Source organism: Melospiza melodia, chromosome 1 (assembly GCF_035770615.1).
Source record: "Melospiza melodia melodia isolate bMelMel2 chromosome 1, bMelMel2.pri, whole genome shotgun sequence".
Taxonomy (NCBI): domain Eukaryota; kingdom Metazoa; phylum Chordata; class Aves; order Passeriformes; family Passerellidae; genus Melospiza; species Melospiza melodia.
Window position 1 is genome coordinate 155,990,768 of NC_086194.1, and position 20,539 is coordinate 156,011,306.

Below are 20,539 nucleotides of genomic sequence, written 5' to 3' on the forward strand. Positions count from 1 at the left end.
GTTTACCCTTTTCTAAGACGCTGCAATCTCTGGCCAAGTCCCAGCCCTACACACCTCCCCCCATGCAAAGCAGAGTGGGGGGGTGTTTTCCCAGGCTCTTGCAGGCACCTCATTCTGTTGTCAGGCTGCCATTTTTAAAATTTTGCTTTGCTACTGCTACTTCCATTTTTAAATCAGAGTTTGTTCCCGGATTTCAATGTTGTGCTTTGTTAAAGACTAGTCACTGATCATCAGGACGTTGTTTTCACTGCCATGGCTTCTGCTTTTAACTTGTGGCCATGTTTTCAAGGCCTTTGTCGTCCCTTAAGCTGCACCTCATAACAAGAAGCAGCTGGTATCAAGCTCTGGTTCACACAGCAAGCTTTCATTAACAAATTAATAACAAACCCAGCAGGCCTAACACAGTTACCCAAAGGCCAGGGCTTTTTACTAGCACTAAATAAAGTACTTTTAAAGGGCTGCTGTGCACCGAAATGCACCATCAGTTGCACTGTGCCAATGCGCTAATGCACTGAAGCTTGGGTTCTAAACGACTGATGGCAAAGTCAGCTTAGGGGCTGCCACGGTCACTGGAGCAACAGGACTCTGCTGCAGCTACAGCGAGGTGCAAGGGGAGAGGAAATAGCTCCACCTGGTGTACCGGCGTGTTCCCGTGATTTTACTGCTCACGGCTCCCTTCACTTCAGCAGCATCAAAGTGCTTGAGGATGGGGTTGTTTAGTAGCAGTTTAGGATCTTCTGGGAACAAGCAAATGAAGTAAACACCTGAGTACTGCAGAGATGGTAAAAACTCCACCATGAAATAAGTCTAACAATATATTAACATAACCCTTATTTTTTGCTTCCTTAAGAAGCTCTTAGGTTATTATGTCCTCTATTTCAAAAGCCTGGTAGGGAGCCTATTGCTGTGGAGAAAACCAAACTACACTTCCAGAAAAGCCACTCTGAAGTGCAGGAGTTGCACATTCTTCAGCAGTGGCAAATTAAAGACATTTTCAGGTACAAGAAAGATGGAGTCTAGTTACAAGGGCGTGTTGTGACTGGACAAGGGAGAATGGTTTTAAACTGAAAGACAGCAGGTTGAGATTACCGGATAGGAAAAAAATCCTTACTGTGTGGGTGGTGAAGCACTGGAACAGGTTGTCCAAAAAGGCTGTGAATGCCCCATCTCTGGAAGTATTCAAGGCCAGGAAGGATGGGGCTCTGAGCAATCTGGTCTAGTGGAAGGTATCTCTGCCCATGACAGGGATGTTGGAACTGGATGATCTTTAAGGTCCCTTTCAAAACAAGCCCGTCTGTGATTCAGTATTCTTGGTTCTCCTATTACAAGAATCTACCTCACTGAAGCAAAGCTTCAAGCTTTTGGCTTAGAACTTTCCAAGTTTCTTTTCTCTTATTAAACATGCTAATTCCTAATTTCATATGATGCTTTTCATCTATATGTGTTTTGACCTATTTTGAAAGCAGTTAAAAATAAACAAAGGTTAGAAATAACTATTTATTATGAAAATAATGTAAAAACACTTGTTTGCTCCCTGAACTATTAAACATACAACAAAGACTTAATTCTCTAGAAAACAAGGACAAATGCATTGTAGTGGATGAAACTGCTTGTGTAATTGTTGGGGAATATGAAACAGTAACATACATTTTAATATAAATATCAATAATCCTCAAAGTCTTGTTGAATATCATTCAGTGCATTTGTAAGTCGTCGTATTTTATTTTCCATGGCTTTTTTATTGTTTGCCATTTCTTGCAGAAGCTCCCGCATTTCTTCTTCGACAGAATAGACCTGAAAGAGCACACAGAGATGAAGTAGAATTCTTGCTTTTCTTAATACACCTAAACCCATATAATCTTGGCAATTTTTAACACTGATAAGCAATGCAAGAGTTACATGCTTATGTTTGAATATGCAATGCATTACTCTTGATATTGGATTCAAAAGCAGAATTTTTTCTTCAAAAAAATTATTAATCTGCTAGGAGGTAGCAAGTACTGTATCAATACAGAAAACTTATTAAGGAAAAAAAGCATCAGCTGTCATGCTAAGGAAGAATGGAGTAGATGACAGAAACAGTAACAGTTGAGGTTGGCACAGGTGAGTTAAATGGATTATCTGGCATAGTCAACACTACTCTTGCCTGTATGGATAAGGAAATGTTTAGCTATTGATTCATAATAGCTGCATAGCATGGAGCTTTACTCTGCTTGAATATAAAACATTACAAAGGCACAAGTCTAGAGATTTTCTTGCTGTGCAAAGATTGAGTACTAAACCAGGACTGTTTCCATCCAGTCAGCCTGACAGATTCAAACAGGAGACTTCCAAGCACCACTCTTGTAGCAGCTGTAGAATAAAATGCAAATACAATAAAAATGTATAAATTGAGTGTTACTTTTTCATTTGCTGCTTCAATTTGTTTTTCCTTTTCATTTTCCAGGTGCAAGAGTTCTTCCTGATGTGCTGCCAAAACTGACTCAAGTTTTTTTCTGAAGGCATTATCCATTTTATGAAGCTTTTCCACAGCAATCCTAAAAAAATTATTGAAAAAAAAAATCACTGTCCTGCAAACAACTGAAGTATTTTGCTCTGTCCAGTTCTGCCTTTGATAAGGTTTTAATAACATAAGCATGAATACAATTACGTATTGGCATCAGAAGTGTCCTGTTTGTTCAAGTACAATTTCTAGCTTTATGCACTCTGGCATTCTCTAAGGAGAGACACTTAATCACTAGCAAAGGATATGAAGATTGGGGCTTGCTACTGTCAACATGGACAAGAACTCCACGTATTTTCAAATATCTCCTTCTGCTTTTGGTTCCCAAGAAGTGAATGAACTGTGTGATCCTGTGAACAGCCTGTGAGCCCGTGTCTCACAGAAATAGAAAAGTGTCTCCTTCACCACAAAGAAGCATTTCTTTAACTGCAAGCAAATTCTGCTCATAAGGGATAATTCTTAAATATGCAGGAACAAAATGCAAGGCAATTTTATACAATTAATTTACAAGAAAATTCTGAAACAAACCAGAATTATTTAGAACAAAAATGTCATTTTCACTATTGATCTTCTGCAAGTTTCAAACCCCAATACTACTGACTGTTTGAGGTGGTTTGTTTTGTTTGGCTTTTTTGTTATTGTTGTTTGTTGTTGATTTGTTATGGTTCTGTTTTTTTTAATTTTTATGCAGTCTTATTAACTAGCTGGTATTTTTTCAAGAATAGTTGGGAGGAAGGAAGAAAAACATGAGAAGGGGGCCAAAGAATAAAGTGAAAATCATCAGTTTAGTAAACTTCTCCATCATTCCAGAAGCATATGAAATAATTTTTCAGATTATGAGTACTAGTTTCTGTATCATCTCATATTTAACTATTAATTAATTGAAGAAATTGACAGTAAGAGGAACAAGAAAATAAATTTTTAATCTTGCTATTTGTATGGGAAAAGAATGATGGGTAATTTAGAAACAGTCTGTCACAGACTGAAACAGTGATTAACAGACACCAACTTGGGCCGGAGTGTTGATCTGCTGGAGGGCAGGAAGGCTCTACAGAAGGGATCAGGGCAGCTTGGATTGATGGGACAAGGCCAATTGTATGAGGTCATTTTCAAAGAAAATGGAAATAATGATGTTCAGATGCCAAATGCTCTAACTGAATGCCAATTCCATAGAGCTGCTCTAACTGAATGCCAATTCCATTCCATCTCTACAGCAAGAATTCCTTCTAGGCCCAGTTTGTAACTGGGCTCACCAGGTAGTTAAAAAGGTATTACATATTGTTTCACCCCATAATCAAGCACTTCTGCACAGTTATTAATAGTGCAACTCTACAGTAACTGAGTAGTCACAAAATAAATTATTAGTGTTTACCTTTGAGTTTGAAGACTTTTATTTCTCTCTTCAATCAGCTTCTTCTCTTTGAAATCAAAGTTCTCCTTCATTTGTTTAACCTGCATCTCCAGCTGGCTTAACAGCTCTCCTTTACCTTGCCACCTCTTTTTCAGTGCACTGAAAAGAAAATGCACATACTTACAATGAATGTAAATACCACTTGTTAGGAAGGCAGAAGAGTTTCACATGCTTCCATTTTTCCTCATTTCTGTGGGTTTTTATAGCAAGCAAGAATAACTTCAGAGCAGTGTTGCATACAATGATCCCAAAGAATTATTGTGATATTTATGTATTACCTGTGTGCATTCTTAATGTCATCAAGTTCTACTTCTTTTTCTTCTAGCAGTTGCTTTAATTCCTCTTTTCTTTCATTTTGCCTTTCTAATTTTTTCATTAGGTTTTCACATTCAGCAGCTTTTTCATCCAACTGTATTTGAAGCAATTTCTGAGCTTCCCGATTTTCTTCATGGTGTTTTTTGATTTGTTTATCTTTTTCTTGTAAGCCCTTTAGAAGACAAGTATTTTAGAACACACAAACTTCCTTAACTTTATTGTTACCCCTTAAGAGTATGTGTTTAGTCTATGATGGAATAAAGCAAAGAACATAAAAGTTTAGTCTTCTGAATCTATGAAGAACACTTAGTAAAGTGATAGTCAGTTACTTCATCTTCATCTGAAAGAAGTCTGAATTTTAAAAAAAGTCATCAAAACATAAATCTGAAGTTGAAAGCAAGATAAGAAAAAAGTTATTTTGAACTCTTATTCTACATAAGAGTTGAATAAACAACTTATATGTAATCTACTGAGCTCACAATCTGTGTAACAATTACTAATGCATCTAATTTTGGCATAACATGCTATAAAACTTTGATTATTAGGCTAAAGTTTTAAGTCTCTAAATGAGACAAATGGAATTACTGGGACAAAACATATTACTTCTGATGCCAAAATACTATTTTACAAGAACTAACTAAATAAAAAATATTTATGTTATAAAATAAATGTGAAGCAAACTTTTAAAAATTATTTTTCCTTTTCTTTTAAACACTCAGAATAATGCTATCCTAGTTTCACCCCTCGCAAAATCATTATCAAGAATACACTGAAGCAAAGAGAAGAAAGTCTGTATATAAATATGGTTCAATGAGAGATTCAAAGTAATATCACTGTGCATCTATTTAATAAAAAGCCCTCTTCTGCTCTCAGTGAAATGAATTGCCACTGACAGCCTGATTGTCATTTGTGAGTCAGAAAACTCTAACTGCAGACCCAGCTTTTATCAAAGGGTTTGTCATAGCTAAAATTAAGACTTGCAGTGAAAGTTAAGCACACAAATTGTCAGATTTACTTACTTCTTTTAGTCTCCTAATTGTTTCTGTCTGATCATCCACTATTTTGTTTTTAATTTTTATGGTATCACTGTCTTGTTCCTTTTGCTTTTTTAATGTGTCAATCTCATTTGTTAAAACTTCAATTTTTGCCTCCAGTCTCCCCCGATCTTGTGCAAGATGAGCTCCTGGACAAAACAGGATATTGATGTCAAGATGTGGAATGTTGGGAGATTGGGCTGGGGGAGGCAAAGGTAAGAACCTTACAAACCAAAGGTTTGACTGTTTTTCCCACTGGAAACACTGTAGGGATTTACTCTGTAGGTAGGTAACACTTAAGAGGAAATGTAGAACTGAAGGTCTGTGTTTTATCCTTTATGAAAACTTCTCTAAAAATAGTTGACAATAATTATTACTAAAGACCACAAGGTGGTGCTGAATCACAGGAATAGAGAAAAATGAAAAATGCCCAAACATTTTTTCTCCTAGCATTTAACACTGTTTTAAGAGATATACTGAAATTTCCATATTAGATTTCCCTGCTAGACAAAAAGCATTACATAACATTATTTACAGATCCTTGTTTTGCTAGTTTCATGTTTAAAAGTTCTTTGTACAACTTCATGGCATTTTCACATTTTCAGGAAACAGATAAACTGTATTCACAGCTGACTCCCACAAGTGCCGTTACAGATCCTGTATCAGCCCATGTGCCACAGAACATTTATTGTTGCACATCATCTTTACAACTGGGTAAGATCAGGAATGCATCCAAGGACCTTGTCATGATTAAAACTCTATTGGAGTGTTTATCTGAAACATAAGATATTGAACACCTTTTTTTTCTCCTGCAAAAGAAAAAAAAACACTATTTTACCCTGTTCTGCCAACTCCTGCCCCCATATTTTTCTTTCCATTTTTAATCCATCAATCACAGATTCCTGGGCTGTCAGCTGGGAAACAAGTTTAACATTTTCCTTTTTTAGAAGTTCAACTTGAACAGCCTTTTGTTTGTCCTCCTCAATCACAGTTTCAAGTTCTCCAGTTCGACACTGTACAAACAAACATTGGGAAAAGACAGTAAGATCATTTAAAGCAATATGCAAAATTTCAAATCAATACTAAGGGATTAGGAAAGTAATCCTTATATACACCAAATTAAGTTAACTGAGAAATATTCTGCTTGCATTCAGGGCTCTATCTGCACCTCATTCCAGTAGTGAAACACAAATGCTTTCTTCAAACAGACATACTTCAGTCCCAGAAAACTGTAAAGCTGACTTCTAAATACCCACTCTAAAGTATTAATGTCATAATAAAAAGCAGTTTAGAATTATAACTGCATAAGTCAAGAAAAGCAAAGTAAAATAAAGATATTAAACACTGAATCAGAAGAAGACAGAAGCTGTGACATACTTTCATTTCCAAAGATAAATATGTATCTTCAATTAGCCCAGCCACATGTTGTTTTACAGATTACAGCTATTTAATATAGGTATTTTTCAATTTTATTCTTAAAAGCATCACTGACTGGCAGAATCATATTCTGTACAACAACAAAATGTTTGGGCATCCTAGCAACAACAACATGTAGAGGGGAGATTAGAAGCAGCTGTGTAGGGGTTCTATTCCACCCAAGTTTTAGCACAAAGCTAGACTGGATCACACAACCATTCAAAAGTTATGTCCTTTAAATTAAAAAAAAATATTTACAGATAATAGTGCTAGAATATGTTATCACAAAACAACTGTGCCCACAGGATTTAAGATTAAAATCTGACACTCAGTAGATAACAAATAATGCTAATATTATACAACTAGGAGATACTAAGCTGCTAATAACTACATTGCATTATTTGTTCAATTAGTTTTACTTCGTATAAGTGACCAGTGCAGAAGCATGTTCCATTTCTTTGAATTTATAAGGGCTATTAATGTAGCCCAACTGATATGTAAAAACTTCTACTGCTCAAAGGGCAAGGAGTTCACTTTCCAAAACATGAGTGAGTTGACATTGTTCTATATGGGGAGCAGTGTTTGTGAGAAACAGAAGTGCAAGATGCAAGAATAAAAGCTGGTGTGCACTACTGCATTTAAGTACAATAGGAAACCTGTGTGTTTTAGTTAATCAAGCTTGTATGGAATCATTAACTTTTACAGATGAAACATCACAAAAAATAATCTGGGTAATTGAAATGTTTTGAAACAAATACCTTTAGGTTTGCTGTAGCTTCTTCATTTGATTTTGTTAATTCTGCAATTTTTGCTTTCTGTTCTTCCACTAAATTTGTCAGGTCTTGGATCAGACTTGCCATGTCTTTTTCCCTTTGTTCCAACTCAAACAGGGCTTGTTTGTGTTCAACTAAATCAGCAGAAGCTTTTTCAAACCCCTGCTTTACCTAAAATTTTAGAAGACAAGACTTGAAAAATGCTACTATTTGGAAAAAAGGTGCATATATAAACATAACTGACACTCGAATTTCAAGTGAAGACACAGAAATTCATCAGCTCTATAGGAAATTAGTGATAGACTGGAACCAGTTTTCTTCTGGTTTATTTGTGAACCTCCAACTTGAAAAACTGGTTCTGCCCAGCTGCGTACTTGTAAAAAGACCCCAAACCCAACAAACATAACAAAAAACTCCAAACAAACAAACAAACAAAAAAAAAACCCCAACACACAGAAAAAAAATTATGGGTAGATGGGAAGCAGAGCAGAAAAACCATACTTGGGAGCTAAAAACAATGCCTTGATTTAATCTCATTGTTAAAACTGACATTAAAATCACAAAAGAAGGACAAAGTTAATTCAAGACTTTTCTTTCTTGCAACAGAAAGTTTTGAAGGGTAAAACCCCTGTCTTCTCCCAATTTCCCATCTATTTAAATCAAAGAAAACCAAGTTTAAGGTGAAGAATTTAATATTTTATTTAACATATGAAAAAATGTAAATACTAGCCACAGAAAAAAATTCCTTGAGGAATTTAGCAAGCAAGTTTTGAATTTGAGTTTCAAAATATATATCTAAAATTCAATTTTGAAAATTTACACAATAAGGAACTATATTACTAAATACACTTGTATATATATATTTAATGATAAACTTATCAAAACACAAACCAATAAAGAGGTTTTACTGTAATTGAATATATTCTAATTGAAGGTCAACATATTTTAAAAGAAATTAGTAACATCAGACAGAAGGGGTTCTTAAAATTTCTTTTGATTAAGTGATTGAGTTCTTCATATGAACAAAAATGTTGGGGTTTTTGAATGCTCACTTGGCATTTGCTCTCATTGTTCTAATCACTGATATTTCAAATCTTTCTACCAGTATTCTTGCATGAATCCTTGGAGCAAAGATCACAGGAATAAACAACCAACCCAGCAAAACACCAAAAAACCACACCTAGAATATCCACCCAAACCCAACACATTTAAGAGAACTACAACCCCACCTAGTGTGAGATAAAATGTTCTCTTAGTCTTACCTCTTTAAACCTTTTTGTTTCCATAGTTAAAGCTAAACGAAATTCATCTTCTAACTCTCTGTACTTCTGGTTTGACATGTTAATTTTCTCCTGCAATTCTCTAACACACTGTTCATGCCTCTGCTCCTCTTTAGCCATTTCTTTTGACAAAGCATCTTGAAATTCAGGTCCATTCAAAGCAACTCGGGTTCCAAGTTCTTTCCTGAAATTACCAAGCATACACTTGAGATATGAACTGCAGGATCTCACAATGCTGTTTTAATTAATTTCCTTGGTCTTACTGAACAAGGATAATGAATTACATAATAAATAAATACATAATAAAGGCTGTCATCTCACAGACAGCCTTCAGTCTTCTCTGACAATGGCCCTAGCATGAAGAAAATTCTGTTGACTACTGTTAAAAACACCCAAAGGAATATCCTTACTTTTTAATTCAAACATTGTAGAAATTATTCAATTGTGCTTTTGCTGGGATTTAGCACTTGTATGCTTTGCTGTTAACAAACAGCATGTCTGGAACTGACATTGGAATAAGGGAAAGCCCTGTACAGCCAGATGCCCTACTCTGCAGTCAGTCACCAACAACCCAACAACTGCTGCTATTCACTCAGACCCAAAACCTGCAAAGCAGCAGCAACAGGGACCTAAAAGGACAATGTTGAAAAAAATGTACCCTGTACTTCAATGCTACTCTGTTCATCTACTTTAAAGCAAAAGAAAAAAACCCACTGTCCTTCACATTATATCTTTTGGAGTTTTATGAGGTAATTATTTTAAGTTCTCAAAATAAAGCTGTAAGATTCTTCCTATCTAAACCTGCCATTTTTGTGGTGACAGTACATTTTCCCTTGTACAATTAGCAAATTTAAATAGCTTATTTTATTAATAACCTCCCTTATATAATGCTATACCTTATGGTATTCTTGATATAGTTTTTACACACATCTGATTGTATTAGCTGAACACCACAGAACTTAGCCTCAAGTATTCTCCAAAAAAGGGAAATTTTCAAAGAGGAAAACAGCCAGGCAAGTAACTCACACGCCACCCAACAAGCAAGGTTCTGCAGAGGCTGCAGAATACTTTGTGTTATTGTAGCATATGCAGCTCTTCAGTCAGTAATTCAAATATGATTTTATTTTTATCTGATTATTCCTGGATTACAGATCAAGTATTTAAAATAAAGAATTTGGCCATATTGTAAGAGAAAAACCTTTCACATGAAAGGCTGGAAGTTGCCTACATGAACTTACGAGTCAGGAATCTACAAGATATTCCTAAATGAGCAAGAAAATGTGTAGGAAGACATCTACGTTTTCACAATGACCATCTCTCCCACTTATCAAAAACCCCAAAACAAACCAAACCCAAACAGAAACGCATCCATACTTTAGAACACATTCAAAAAACCATGCTGGCAACACAAACGTCTCTACTAACTTGTGAAAAGAAAATAATGACCCCATACCTTTGCTCTTGCTCTCTTAATACAAGAAGCTCATGGAGTTGTTTTACCTTCTCCTTCTGTTGTCGGACAGATATTCGAAGTAACTGTACTTCTCTTTCATTTGCTGATGCTTTAAGCTCTGCTTCTTGCAACTGTTTCATCTATGTCAAAAAGACAAGAGCAAGATTTTCTTAAAACTGTAATCTAATTGTCACGTTTTTTACTAGAACACAAAGGAACAGGTACCTTCTAAGAGTTTTTGCTTGGGTGTTTTTGTTTGATTTTGTTTTGTTTTTTCTTAATATATTGTAACACTTGAAGAAATCTAAGATAAGACGTTTAAAATAAAGTCTTAACTTCCTACAACTCAAACAGCAACCTTGATAAAGAACCAATGGCATTTACTTAATTTGTAAAGAACTTCAAGGTGTCCTGCAGACGTGGAAGAAGAAGGGCATTGGCAGAACAATTTCTGCAATTGGAAACTCTTTTATTATAGTACTTGTATTAGTTTCAAACAATACATTTTTTGATGTATTCAACATTAACTTCATTTTAACACTCCGCTTTTGTCAAAAATCTCCATCTTTCTGATTTGTACAGTTTAGAGCTGCTGAACAGAGCTGCTTTCTAATGATTTTACAAAAAATGCAGAATTGGTACAAACAGCAGATGGCATACTCCACTTTTCCATTCGATGCAAGCTTTTATGAGTAATTCCATTTTATAGACTTAAGCCTTTTAAATACGAAACTCTTTTCTGATTCAACATGAAGAAAAAAGATATGAAAAAAAGTTATAAAAAAGGTTTTGATTACTCATTAAATGGTAATTCAAAATCAGGACAATTCAGAAGGCTAAGTTTTTATATTCTACATGTTAAGCCTTTTCATTAATAATTTAATGAGTAACTTTTAGACACATCACACTGTATTCCTTTGTTTTGTGGAAGAAGTGAAGGAATTCTCTCCTAAACTGAAGCACTTAAAAATGACAAGAAAGAACACATTTTGACAAAAATGTCAAGGAAGTACAAGGGAATAGGGTACACATTTAGATGCATAGTAAACTTACTCATCTTGAATCTCTTCAAGAAGTCATCTAGTAATGCTGACTGAAGGCCTTAAATAGTGGTGGCTACATGGAGTAACCGTAATTTACCTCTGAAAATAATTGCTGAAATATACAATGAGAAAGCTCTCTGGAATATTCTAGAATTTCTTAATCTTGGAATTGATAGAATAGGCCAAAGGTATATTAAATCTGAACATTCAAAAAGAGGATTTAGTTTTGAGAGCACCATGATTATTCTTTAAAACATAATTATTAAGGAGTATTTGCTACAGGATCTTAAGGACAGGAAAAAAAGATCTTCCCTTAATAAAAACAATGTTACTACCATCAAAAGAGATGACTTATTTCTACAAACTCATCAAAAGAAAAATAAAAAGCCTCATACATCAATGAGGTGTTTTCATTCTTATGGGATAGAAAAAATCACACACACACTAAATTTAGTACATTTTAAACTGACAGGCAGACACCTGATCTAAACTGAAGGTCACTTCTAGATTCCATTATAGCTCCAGGGTGTCTACAGCTAAGGAAGAAATGGAAGAGCCACTCAAGTCCCCACCAGGAGCCTAAAGTAGAGGGTGCTTGGATGGGTTTGTCGGGACACTCCCTGATTTTCATTCCTTTCAGGGAACCTAAACATCAACACTTCCTAGAGCACCACACTATCAGTTCAAAGACTTTTCAGGATGGATGTGTTAAGATTCATTTTCTCTAAATTAAGTGCCATAGGAATGGATTAACACAGGAATATAAACAAACAAAAGGAGTATTGGAGGACACTGAAAATTCAACAATTAATTTCCCACAAAGAAATAGTGGCAGTATCTGGTCCAGCATCTTGATCTTATATATTTGTATACTTAACAAAGAGCCTCTGACTACAAAAGCATCATTATCTTCTCCAGCTGTAAAAATAAAACAAAAAAAATCCCAAACAAACAAACAAACAAACACAAAACATCACAAAAACTAACCAGAATCTTTCATGTTTTCAGCAATTACTGTTTTGCTCTGGTTGCAATTAAAAACATCTTATTCTTTAGGCCAGTGAAACAAACAGAACCACCATATTTCCATCCCAGTAGTAAGACGTCTGTTGATTTTAGCAACTTTAGAAACTTGTCTTTATCACTCTGTTTTCAGAAAATATCAACTCTTAGTGTTAAGTACATAGGACTTGTTCTCCTTTATCTTAAGGCCACCATAAAATTTATATTTAACATTTATATTTATAAAATACATTAATGGACAGTTAAAATGGATACCTGTTACTAACTACTACTATGCAGAAAAAAAGTCCCAGGTTTTATTTTGGAAAACTCAGACTCAATGTTGGTAAAATCTAGTACTTCTTTGTATTCAGGACTATGGTAGCCACCCTGTTGCCACTGCATAATTCACTCATGAAAATATTTACCTCTGCTGCTCGCTGCTGCAACCTCTGTGTCTCCATCTTGGATAGTGTTTCTTCTAAAGCTTGCATGGCCTTCTGATATTCTGCTTCTTTATTTCTTGCCTGATTTAGCTCATTAGTAAGCCTTTCAGTTTCACCTTTCAACTGTTGGACATCTTCTTGCAGTCTTGCTTTGGCATCTCTCTCTTTCAATATCAATTCCTTTAACCTGAGAATAAATGCAGTGAAATTGTATTATAAATGTTTTACTTGTAAGTTTCATGCCAAATACATTGAGAAAAAGGCATTCGTAGCTGTTGTAGCTACACATCTTGTTTTTTACTGTGTTTTACTATTTATATCACTGTCATATAAAACTGTTTAAAGAGATAAAACTATTAATAGAGTCATGTGTAGCATTACTATATGGAGATTCATTCTCAAAAACCTGAGAGGGAGACAACCTCATAGATGTATTTTTTAGGAAATTACATTCCAGTATTACATTTCTTTACAGGAACATAAAAAGCCTCTTAGAGAAGATGGTATAGATGTAGATAGGTATAAAATAAAGGTAGGAAGTGAACCTAAAACAAAAAGGGAAAAAAGGCAAATATTCACAGTCAGTTATGGATGGTAACTCAGGAAGCACATGATTTAGTTCTTCCTAAAAGAAAATGAGGCTTTGATAAATACAATACAGCGAAGAAAAAGCCAAGTGGAGCAGACATCTCCAAGAATAAGGAGATCTTTGGAAAAGAAAGGCTGCCACTCAGAACACACAAGGATGACGACATCTTCCTCTCTGACGATGTGCTAGGCCTGCCTGCACAATACATTGCCTATGGGCTAACTCTAGGCCTGCCAGAAACATTTTTGTTCTAATGTGCCGTGCAGAAAAAAGCAAAGAATGCTCTAGATGTATGTGGAAAGGGAGACTGGGACACAGAAGGCAGAAGTATGATATGGGACAGCTACTAGAGCTTGAACTGAAGGTATAGTTGTGATACAGGTTGTTTGCAAAGTAATGGCTAGAAACAGAGGAAAGTGGCATACTGATACTGTTCTGTGACAAGAACAGGAAGAAAGGTGCAGAAGAGAATTTCACTAGGTAATACTCAGAGAAATTTTAGCACTACTTCTTGATGCCTTATTTTCCAGTATATTGTTTAAAGCTGTCCTTGTTTCTTAAGCCTACAAAATGAATTATTGGAAACTAAAAAAACCCACCATAACCAACTCTTAGACTATAGCATTATTTCCCTACCTGTCTCTAGTGAATAAAGCCATACTCTGAATATTCTTTTCTTCTTTTGCATGCTTCTGTAGCTCACTGACATGCTCTAATAATTTCTTCTCTGCTTGCTCTGCTTTCCACCTCTTTTCTTTCTCTTGATCCAGTTCTTGAATCAGTGCCTTAGCAAGAATGTGACAATCATCAACTTACTAGGAAACATTCAAACATAGCCAAAAATGATAAACAATATTTATAATTGTAGAAAAAGACTTTTTTTGTCTTTCTGGAATTCATGGATGACAGAAGAAAGTGCAAGTGACCAGGCCAAAAACTCCCATAAAAGTGAAATAAAACACATCTCCCAAGCTGGCACTACAAGAACTCCACTATTTTTGATAATATCTACATGCAATTATTTTTGTAACCTACAGTTTTAGTTTGACCAGGAGACATATGTTTGGCTTCAGATGAAGATATATTTAACTGGAAATTATGCAAAACCTACTCGGTATGTTGATTCCTCTATGTGATTTGAATTACATTCTTCTACTTTTTCCATATTGCTCTGTCTTCCAGTTAGTATTTCAGCTTTTCTTCCCACTACTTTAAAATGAGAGTCATTCTCACTGGAGCATGAACACTTTGAGGAATTTTTCTTCTCTTCCCTATATGTAGACCTTAAAGAGTAACAGTGGATTCAGACACTTTTAAATGAAAAAAAAATTACAGTTTAGTGCAGCAGTTAAATACTAAAGAGTTCAAAACCATTTAGAAAATAATTTGCAATCAGACCACAGAAACAGCTAAATTCAAATATTCAGCTCTAAAAAGATACTTAGAACTAGCAGATGCTGCCTAAAGCCATCTCATGACCACACAGTCACAAAATAACTTTAGAAGAGTAGAGTAGCTGTAGAGCTGCAGTGGCTGACTGAACAAATATAATCCAATTTGTATTGTCTTCTACTCATCACTTCTGATATTTACTGTACAAATCAAACTAATCACTATGGCATCCTTAGCTTCATCAAAAATATATATTCTTGACTACTGTTCTGACATCATGAATCTTTTAATTACTGAGTTCCATCTGTGGAGAATTCTTTTGCCACCACAATTTAAAATAAAGACATAAACATAAGCTGTTAGGATTTCCAAAGTGTTTAGGAATCTTCAGTTCAATTTCCTTCTCACCTGAAGAAAGTAACAGCTCATGTGGAGAAACAACGGAATGAAGCCTCAGTAGCTACTCATTTTCAGGGTACTATTAATTGACTTAATTTACTCAACCTACCACTTTCAGTGAAATGTTTCAATTTTCAGTGTTCATGCTGACAATATTCAGTTTCATTAATTTTGGCTTTATATAGTAAACACTGAGATACCTGCCAGTATTTTTTTTCTTTAGATGACTTGCATGACCTTTTGTAGATAAGGCAGTTTTACGGTAAGTGGGGATCTTGCTTCCTTTCATGACCTTTCTGTTGTTCTCTTTTCCACTTTCATTGTCACTCTCAGAAGTTGGATCTGTGTCTCTCTTAGCTTTGAGAGCACTTGGAGCAGCTTCCTGTCTTGAACTATCAGATACCTAAGAAGAGATCAAAGTTTTAGATATAAATTTTACAATTTTTGATTGGCTAACACTTATTCAGGTGCAATTTTTAAAAAAGTTCATACAAAATAATTTTGACAAAAACTGAACAATTGCTTCCAGTTCTTTACTTTTACAATCCCTTCCCTCCTTGCTGAAATATTTTATTGTTTTAAAGCTAAAGTAAACCCAGGATGCTTGAGAACATATAGTTGTTTCCATTTGAAATACCTGAAGTTTGGTAAAATCCTTAGGCAGTTGGGGAAAAATGTGAAACAAACACAGCACTTAAAACCAAAAAAGCCTTGCAAACACCAATACCAAGCAAACCTGACAAACTTATGTTGTCTATGTTAACAACAGAAACTAATACATGAGAAGCATATCAGACCAAGTTGACCTATTGGTGAAATTAATTTTCACCAACTGTATAATCCAGGCACTTTGGTGCACTTCATGTTTTACTCTGGTTCAGCTAGTACATGGATGGTTTCAGGATTTAAAAAAAAAAACAACATAAAAATAATTTTCTAATACAACATGATCGGATAGCTCTGCTAGTCCCATACACTACGGTTTTTATTCTGTATGGAATGATTTAGGATTCATGATACAAAATGCAATCTTCAATTTTAAAGACTCATTTTTATTTTATTCCCAGCTCCTCAAAATGATTAAGAACACATTAGCACAGTCAGCCCATAATACCAGTAAAAATGCTCTAGTCTGGTTCAGCAAATTTTTCATTATCAGAGAGGCACACCTTATCTTACAAACAAAACTTGCTGTGCAATCACAGAAATAAAAAAAAAAATCACCTTTTGCAGTATCTGTAAAATCTGATCTTCTATTTTTTTAATCCTCATTTCACTGTGTATTTTATCAAGCTGGGTCTTCTCAGGTTCAGAAGATGAGAGAAGCTCTGTGGAGGAGCTGGTGGCACCTTGCACTGGTACCCTTGAACGCTGCCGAAACTGAGCCAGCGCCTGGTCAATGTGTGGTGTCGCCAGCGGTAAGGGAACATTGCTCTATCAGGAGATATGACAACTCTTGTAGCATTAATATGCTGCATGCAACATAAAAATAGAATGTGTCAATTTTAAAACTAGTACACACAAACTATGGCACCTGATCTCGGGTGGAAGGGCACCCAGATGAAACCAAAGAGCCCAAAATGTCTTCTGAACACTGCAAATCCGAACGGTTCTCTTCTGCCAGGTCCACTGGCTCACCAGAAGTATTTCTTCCATCCAGAACTGTTAGCTGGGGCAATGACTGAAGAACAGTTTCTCTATAACCTTGAGAAAAAGACCACATTTAAATTGAAATCAACCTTCCAAGAAGACACCTGGTGTATTTTAGGTACCTCATAATCTTAAACGATTCACTGCATTTTTGAGGTAATAAAAAAGTGGTGAGTTATCTACAATTGTCTCACCTTTCCCCTCCCAAGGCTTTCAACAGACAACATTACAAATTAAATCAACTGGGAAGCTGCCTGCCTAGTCCTGATCTACACAGGGATTTCCCAGCCACCATCAGCACACTGCAATTGCACAGACAAGGTTTCAACATCAGCCTACTGCACCCAAACAGCTGTACCAAGGGAAGGGTAGATAAATGTAATAGAGAAACAAGTTCTGAAAGGGCTTAAACAACTTCATCCTTTGTCAGTGAATGAAGTAAAGTGTTATGAAACTGTAAAGCACCAAAGTTAGCACTTTTAATTGATTAGAATTTGGGCTGCTGAACACTACAGTTTTGAAAGTGTCACCGAAGACAGATATGAAGAGGTACATAAACACTTGCAGAAGAAAACTAGTGGCATTTTCTAAGTTAATCAGATAACTTTAATAGTCCTGTTACTGTTTCTGTAGTGTCTCAATGTATTTGTAAAACATGATGAGTGCATTTAAAAACATTACTTAAAACCTTATTTGGCTTTCCTCAGTAACACCTGGTGTTTCTTTTTAACTGTACATACATTACACCTGTATCAGTTGTATGCTCATATGATTGCTATTTTGTATGGCTGTAATTCCTACTGTCCCACTCTTTCAAATTACATTTGAACTCTTGCAAAAGCATCAATCCTCCACTTCCACCTTCCTGTAAGAGACTTTCCTCTCTTATACACAAAGAAAATATAAAATGCTACAATTTAACTTGTTTGAACTTAGACATTTTAATGAACCATAACATTTTAATGGCCTGCGAAACCTACCCCTAAAGCAGAAGCTCAAATGCAACTGAAAGTGATGCATCCACATGCATTCTCTAACTTGCCTCCAAGCTGCCTAGTGAAACACCTGACACCTAATTGGATGACAATGCTAATTACTGCAGAGTATCCAGAGTTTGTCACTGCTAACCAAAGCAGGGGGAAAAGAAGGAAAAGCTAACTGGTACTTATCTTTCTCTTGCAGTCTCTAGCAGTAGCAGACTACCTATTTCCTGTGTCTGCCCTCTGCCTAAAAGTTCAGTATCTCTACATACATTCTTTGAGTTCTCCACCTTTCCAGCTTATAATATTAATACTATTGTTCTTTCACGAGACTACGTGGCTCAGAGCCCCATCCAACCTGTCCTTGAACATTTCCAGGGATGGGGTATCCACAGCTACTCTGGGCAACCTGCTCCAGTGCCTCACTACCCTTCACAGTAAAGAATTTTTCCCTAATACTAATCTAAACGTACTCCAGTTTGAAGCCATTCCTCCTTGTCCTGTCACTACATGCCCTTGGAAAGAGTCTCTCTCCTTCCTTCTTTTAGACTCCTCTCAGGTACTGCAAAGACACAATTAGGTCACCCTGAAACCTTCTCTTCACCAGGCTGAACAATCCCAATTCTCTCAGCCTCTCCTCACAGGAGAGGTGCTCCATCCCTCCAATTATGCTGGTGGCCCTCCTCTGGGCTCACAGGTGAAAGTGTTGAGCCTTATCAAAGCATACAATTTACAGTTTTGAGAATATGCTGTCAGGAAAAAAAAGATTTTTTAAAATGGAAAATGAAATCATTTTGACAGAATTTAGATTTCTGCAGGCTGGCCAGTTTACGAATGAATTTGCAAGCTTCAGAAAACAGCTCACAGCTTAAAGGAAATCACTGAGCTAATGAGCACAAATTATCTACACAAGACCAGATCCATACCTGCTATGTGACAAACTGGATTGGCTTTTCCATTTCTTTCCAGCGTGAGGTTTGTCAGACAGCGCAGCCCCTTCGTGCACTGCAGTAAGTGATTGATATTGCTTACACAGTTGCTGTGAAGGTCAATGTGGCTAATCTTATGTCTGGTTCCATGAAGGGATCGAAATCCTGGAAATTTCAGGAAAAAAACCCCAAAAAACCACAAAGTCATGTTTTCTGCTACAGTCCTAGACTATGAGGTTTAGAACAAATGGCATCTTGTTGAAAAATATTCAGTAAATAATATATCATAACTAGAAATGAGAGAACTACACTTGCTCCATATTCCTTCTCTACATGTTAATTACCTATGCTGCTCTACCACAGAGTACAACACTTAAGCTACTTATGTGAGCTAACTTTAAAGAAACAGATTAATCTCTGACTGTTAAAAAGCATGTAAAAATAAACCTTTTCCTTCAAGTTTCATTTTATAACACAAGCTCAATAACAAAATTGATACCAATGTTCTTTTGATTTTCCATTACAAGTTCTCATGATTTTGTAGCATGAAATCGTAAGAACAACTGACCACTTCAACAGAGATATATGAGAACTTCCATATCATATGGAAAATTGCATTTTTGTTCTATAAAAATGAAAGATATGAATATTTTGGAACTAAGTCTGAAATGTTTACTGTACTACTTCCTGGACAAGCTTGGCCTCACCAAACATAGAAGAATAAATTCCAGTTCAGAGTAACCTTTGGTGTTAAAAACTTTAAAGCTGAGAAGAGCAGCAATTGCCACCTGTATTAGTATTATTCAGTGAACTGGCACTTGAAGTGCTAGAAACTTCTCAAAATACACTTGGTCAAGTGTTTCAAAATTAAAGTGAGACAAATGCTTTGTATTGCACAGCACATGGCAACATCACTTACCAGACAGATCATGTATGCGATTATATGACAAGTTCAGCATAGTTAAATTAAAGAGTTTTTCCAGTCCTAAAAAAAAATGTAGGGAAAAGTAGAAACAGGAAGATTTTCAGAAAAATGCATTTTTTCATCAAATTCAAAACTTGCAAAGTGAACCTTTAAAGATCATAACTACAAGTTATGACATTAATCTGTAATCATATTACAAAAAACAGGTTTTAATTCTAAGTTAAGGCATTTTGCTATGATAAGGCTTATAAAGTCTACCCATACTCATCTTAAAATTCACTTTATAAAATGGCTAGCATACTAACTCGGTATAACCTTAATTATAAGCTAACATTCCAGAAGTAAACCTTAATGCCACTCTTAGAAAAACCTTCGTAACTTGCTAAATGGACAGAAATGAACACTGCAGACCCTCCACTTTGGTGAGCAGGTTGCAGGACAAGCTCAGGGTGCGCAGCTCAGCCAGGGAACCGAGCCCCTCGATGCGGCGGATCTGGTTCGATGACAGATCCAAGTGCTGCAGATTCCGGAGGTGGTCGAGCCCTTGGATCCTGGCGATGAGGTTACAGTGGGCGTTGAGCGTGTGCAGGTCCGAGCTCAGGGACACATCCCTCAGGCTGCGGAGAGAGGAGCCCACCGTCAGCCGGCAGCTCGGCCCTGCGCCGCGGCCTCCCCTCTCCCGGCCCCTCCGCACTCACCTCTTAACGCCCTTATCCATGAGGCTGAGCTCGCCGGGGATCCCTGCCATGCCGCCGGGCCCCCGCGCTGACTGCATCTCGCTTCGCTGCTCCCTCGTCTCCCACGGCAGCACTGCCCGCCTTAGGCCGGGACAAAACGCCTCATGGCCCCGCCGCCGCCGCGTCCGCTCCCGCCGCGGGCAGGCGCGGCCGCGGGGAGGGAGCGCTGCCGGAGCACGCGGGGCAGCGGGGGACGAGCTCCGTGCTTCCACTGCGCTCCCGGCCGCTCCCTGCCGCTCCCTGCCGCTCCCTGCCATGGGCC

General features: G+C 36.6%; 1 protein-coding gene across 3 annotated transcripts; it reads right to left on the bottom strand.

Moving 5' to 3' along the window:
* Positions 1 to 1,483: 1,483 nt before the first annotated feature.
* On the bottom strand, positions 1,484 to 20,396 carry LRRCC1 (leucine rich repeat and coiled-coil centrosomal protein 1). Of its 3 annotated transcripts, XM_063173048.1 has the most exons (19): positions 20,239 to 20,396; positions 19,952 to 20,157; positions 19,535 to 19,600; positions 18,613 to 18,780; positions 16,591 to 16,760; positions 16,281 to 16,490; positions 15,257 to 15,459; positions 14,377 to 14,548; positions 13,902 to 14,050; positions 12,659 to 12,863; positions 10,186 to 10,325; positions 8,715 to 8,916; positions 7,438 to 7,623; positions 6,102 to 6,276; positions 5,249 to 5,412; positions 4,193 to 4,401; positions 3,876 to 4,013; positions 2,402 to 2,537; positions 1,484 to 1,794 (listed from the first exon to the last, which is right to left on the bottom strand). In XM_063173048.1, exons 1-19 carry the CDS (start codon positions 20,313 to 20,315, stop codon positions 1,663 to 1,665), a joined length of 3,108 nt encoding a protein of 1,035 aa, XP_063029118.1. In that variant the 5' UTR covers positions 20,316 to 20,396; the 3' UTR covers positions 1,484 to 1,662. The 3 variants fall into 3 exon arrangements, with proteins under 3 accessions (XP_063029118.1, XP_063029111.1, XP_063029102.1); XM_063173041.1 differs by lacking the exon at positions 19,952 to 20,157 and having other exon boundaries at positions 20,239 to 20,353; XM_063173032.1 differs by lacking the exon at positions 20,239 to 20,396 and having other exon boundaries at positions 19,920 to 20,076.
* Between the last annotated feature and the right edge of the window lie 143 nt (positions 20,397 to 20,539).

Bases quoted from the DNA above. Each gene is read 5' to 3' on its own strand.
- LRRCC1 (XM_063173048.1), bottom strand. From the start codon at position 20,315: ATGCAGTCAGCGCGGGGGCCCGGCGGCATGGCAGGGATCCCCGGCGAG. The intron at 20,158-20,238 runs GTGAGTGCGGAG...CTCTCTCCGCAG, and splicing joins ATGGATAAGGGCGTTAAGAG to CCTGAGGGATGTGTCCCTGA. The intron at 14,549-15,256 runs GTATCTCAGTGT...TTACTCTTTAAG, and splicing joins AAGAAAAAAAATACTGGCAG to GTCTACATATAGGGAAGAGA.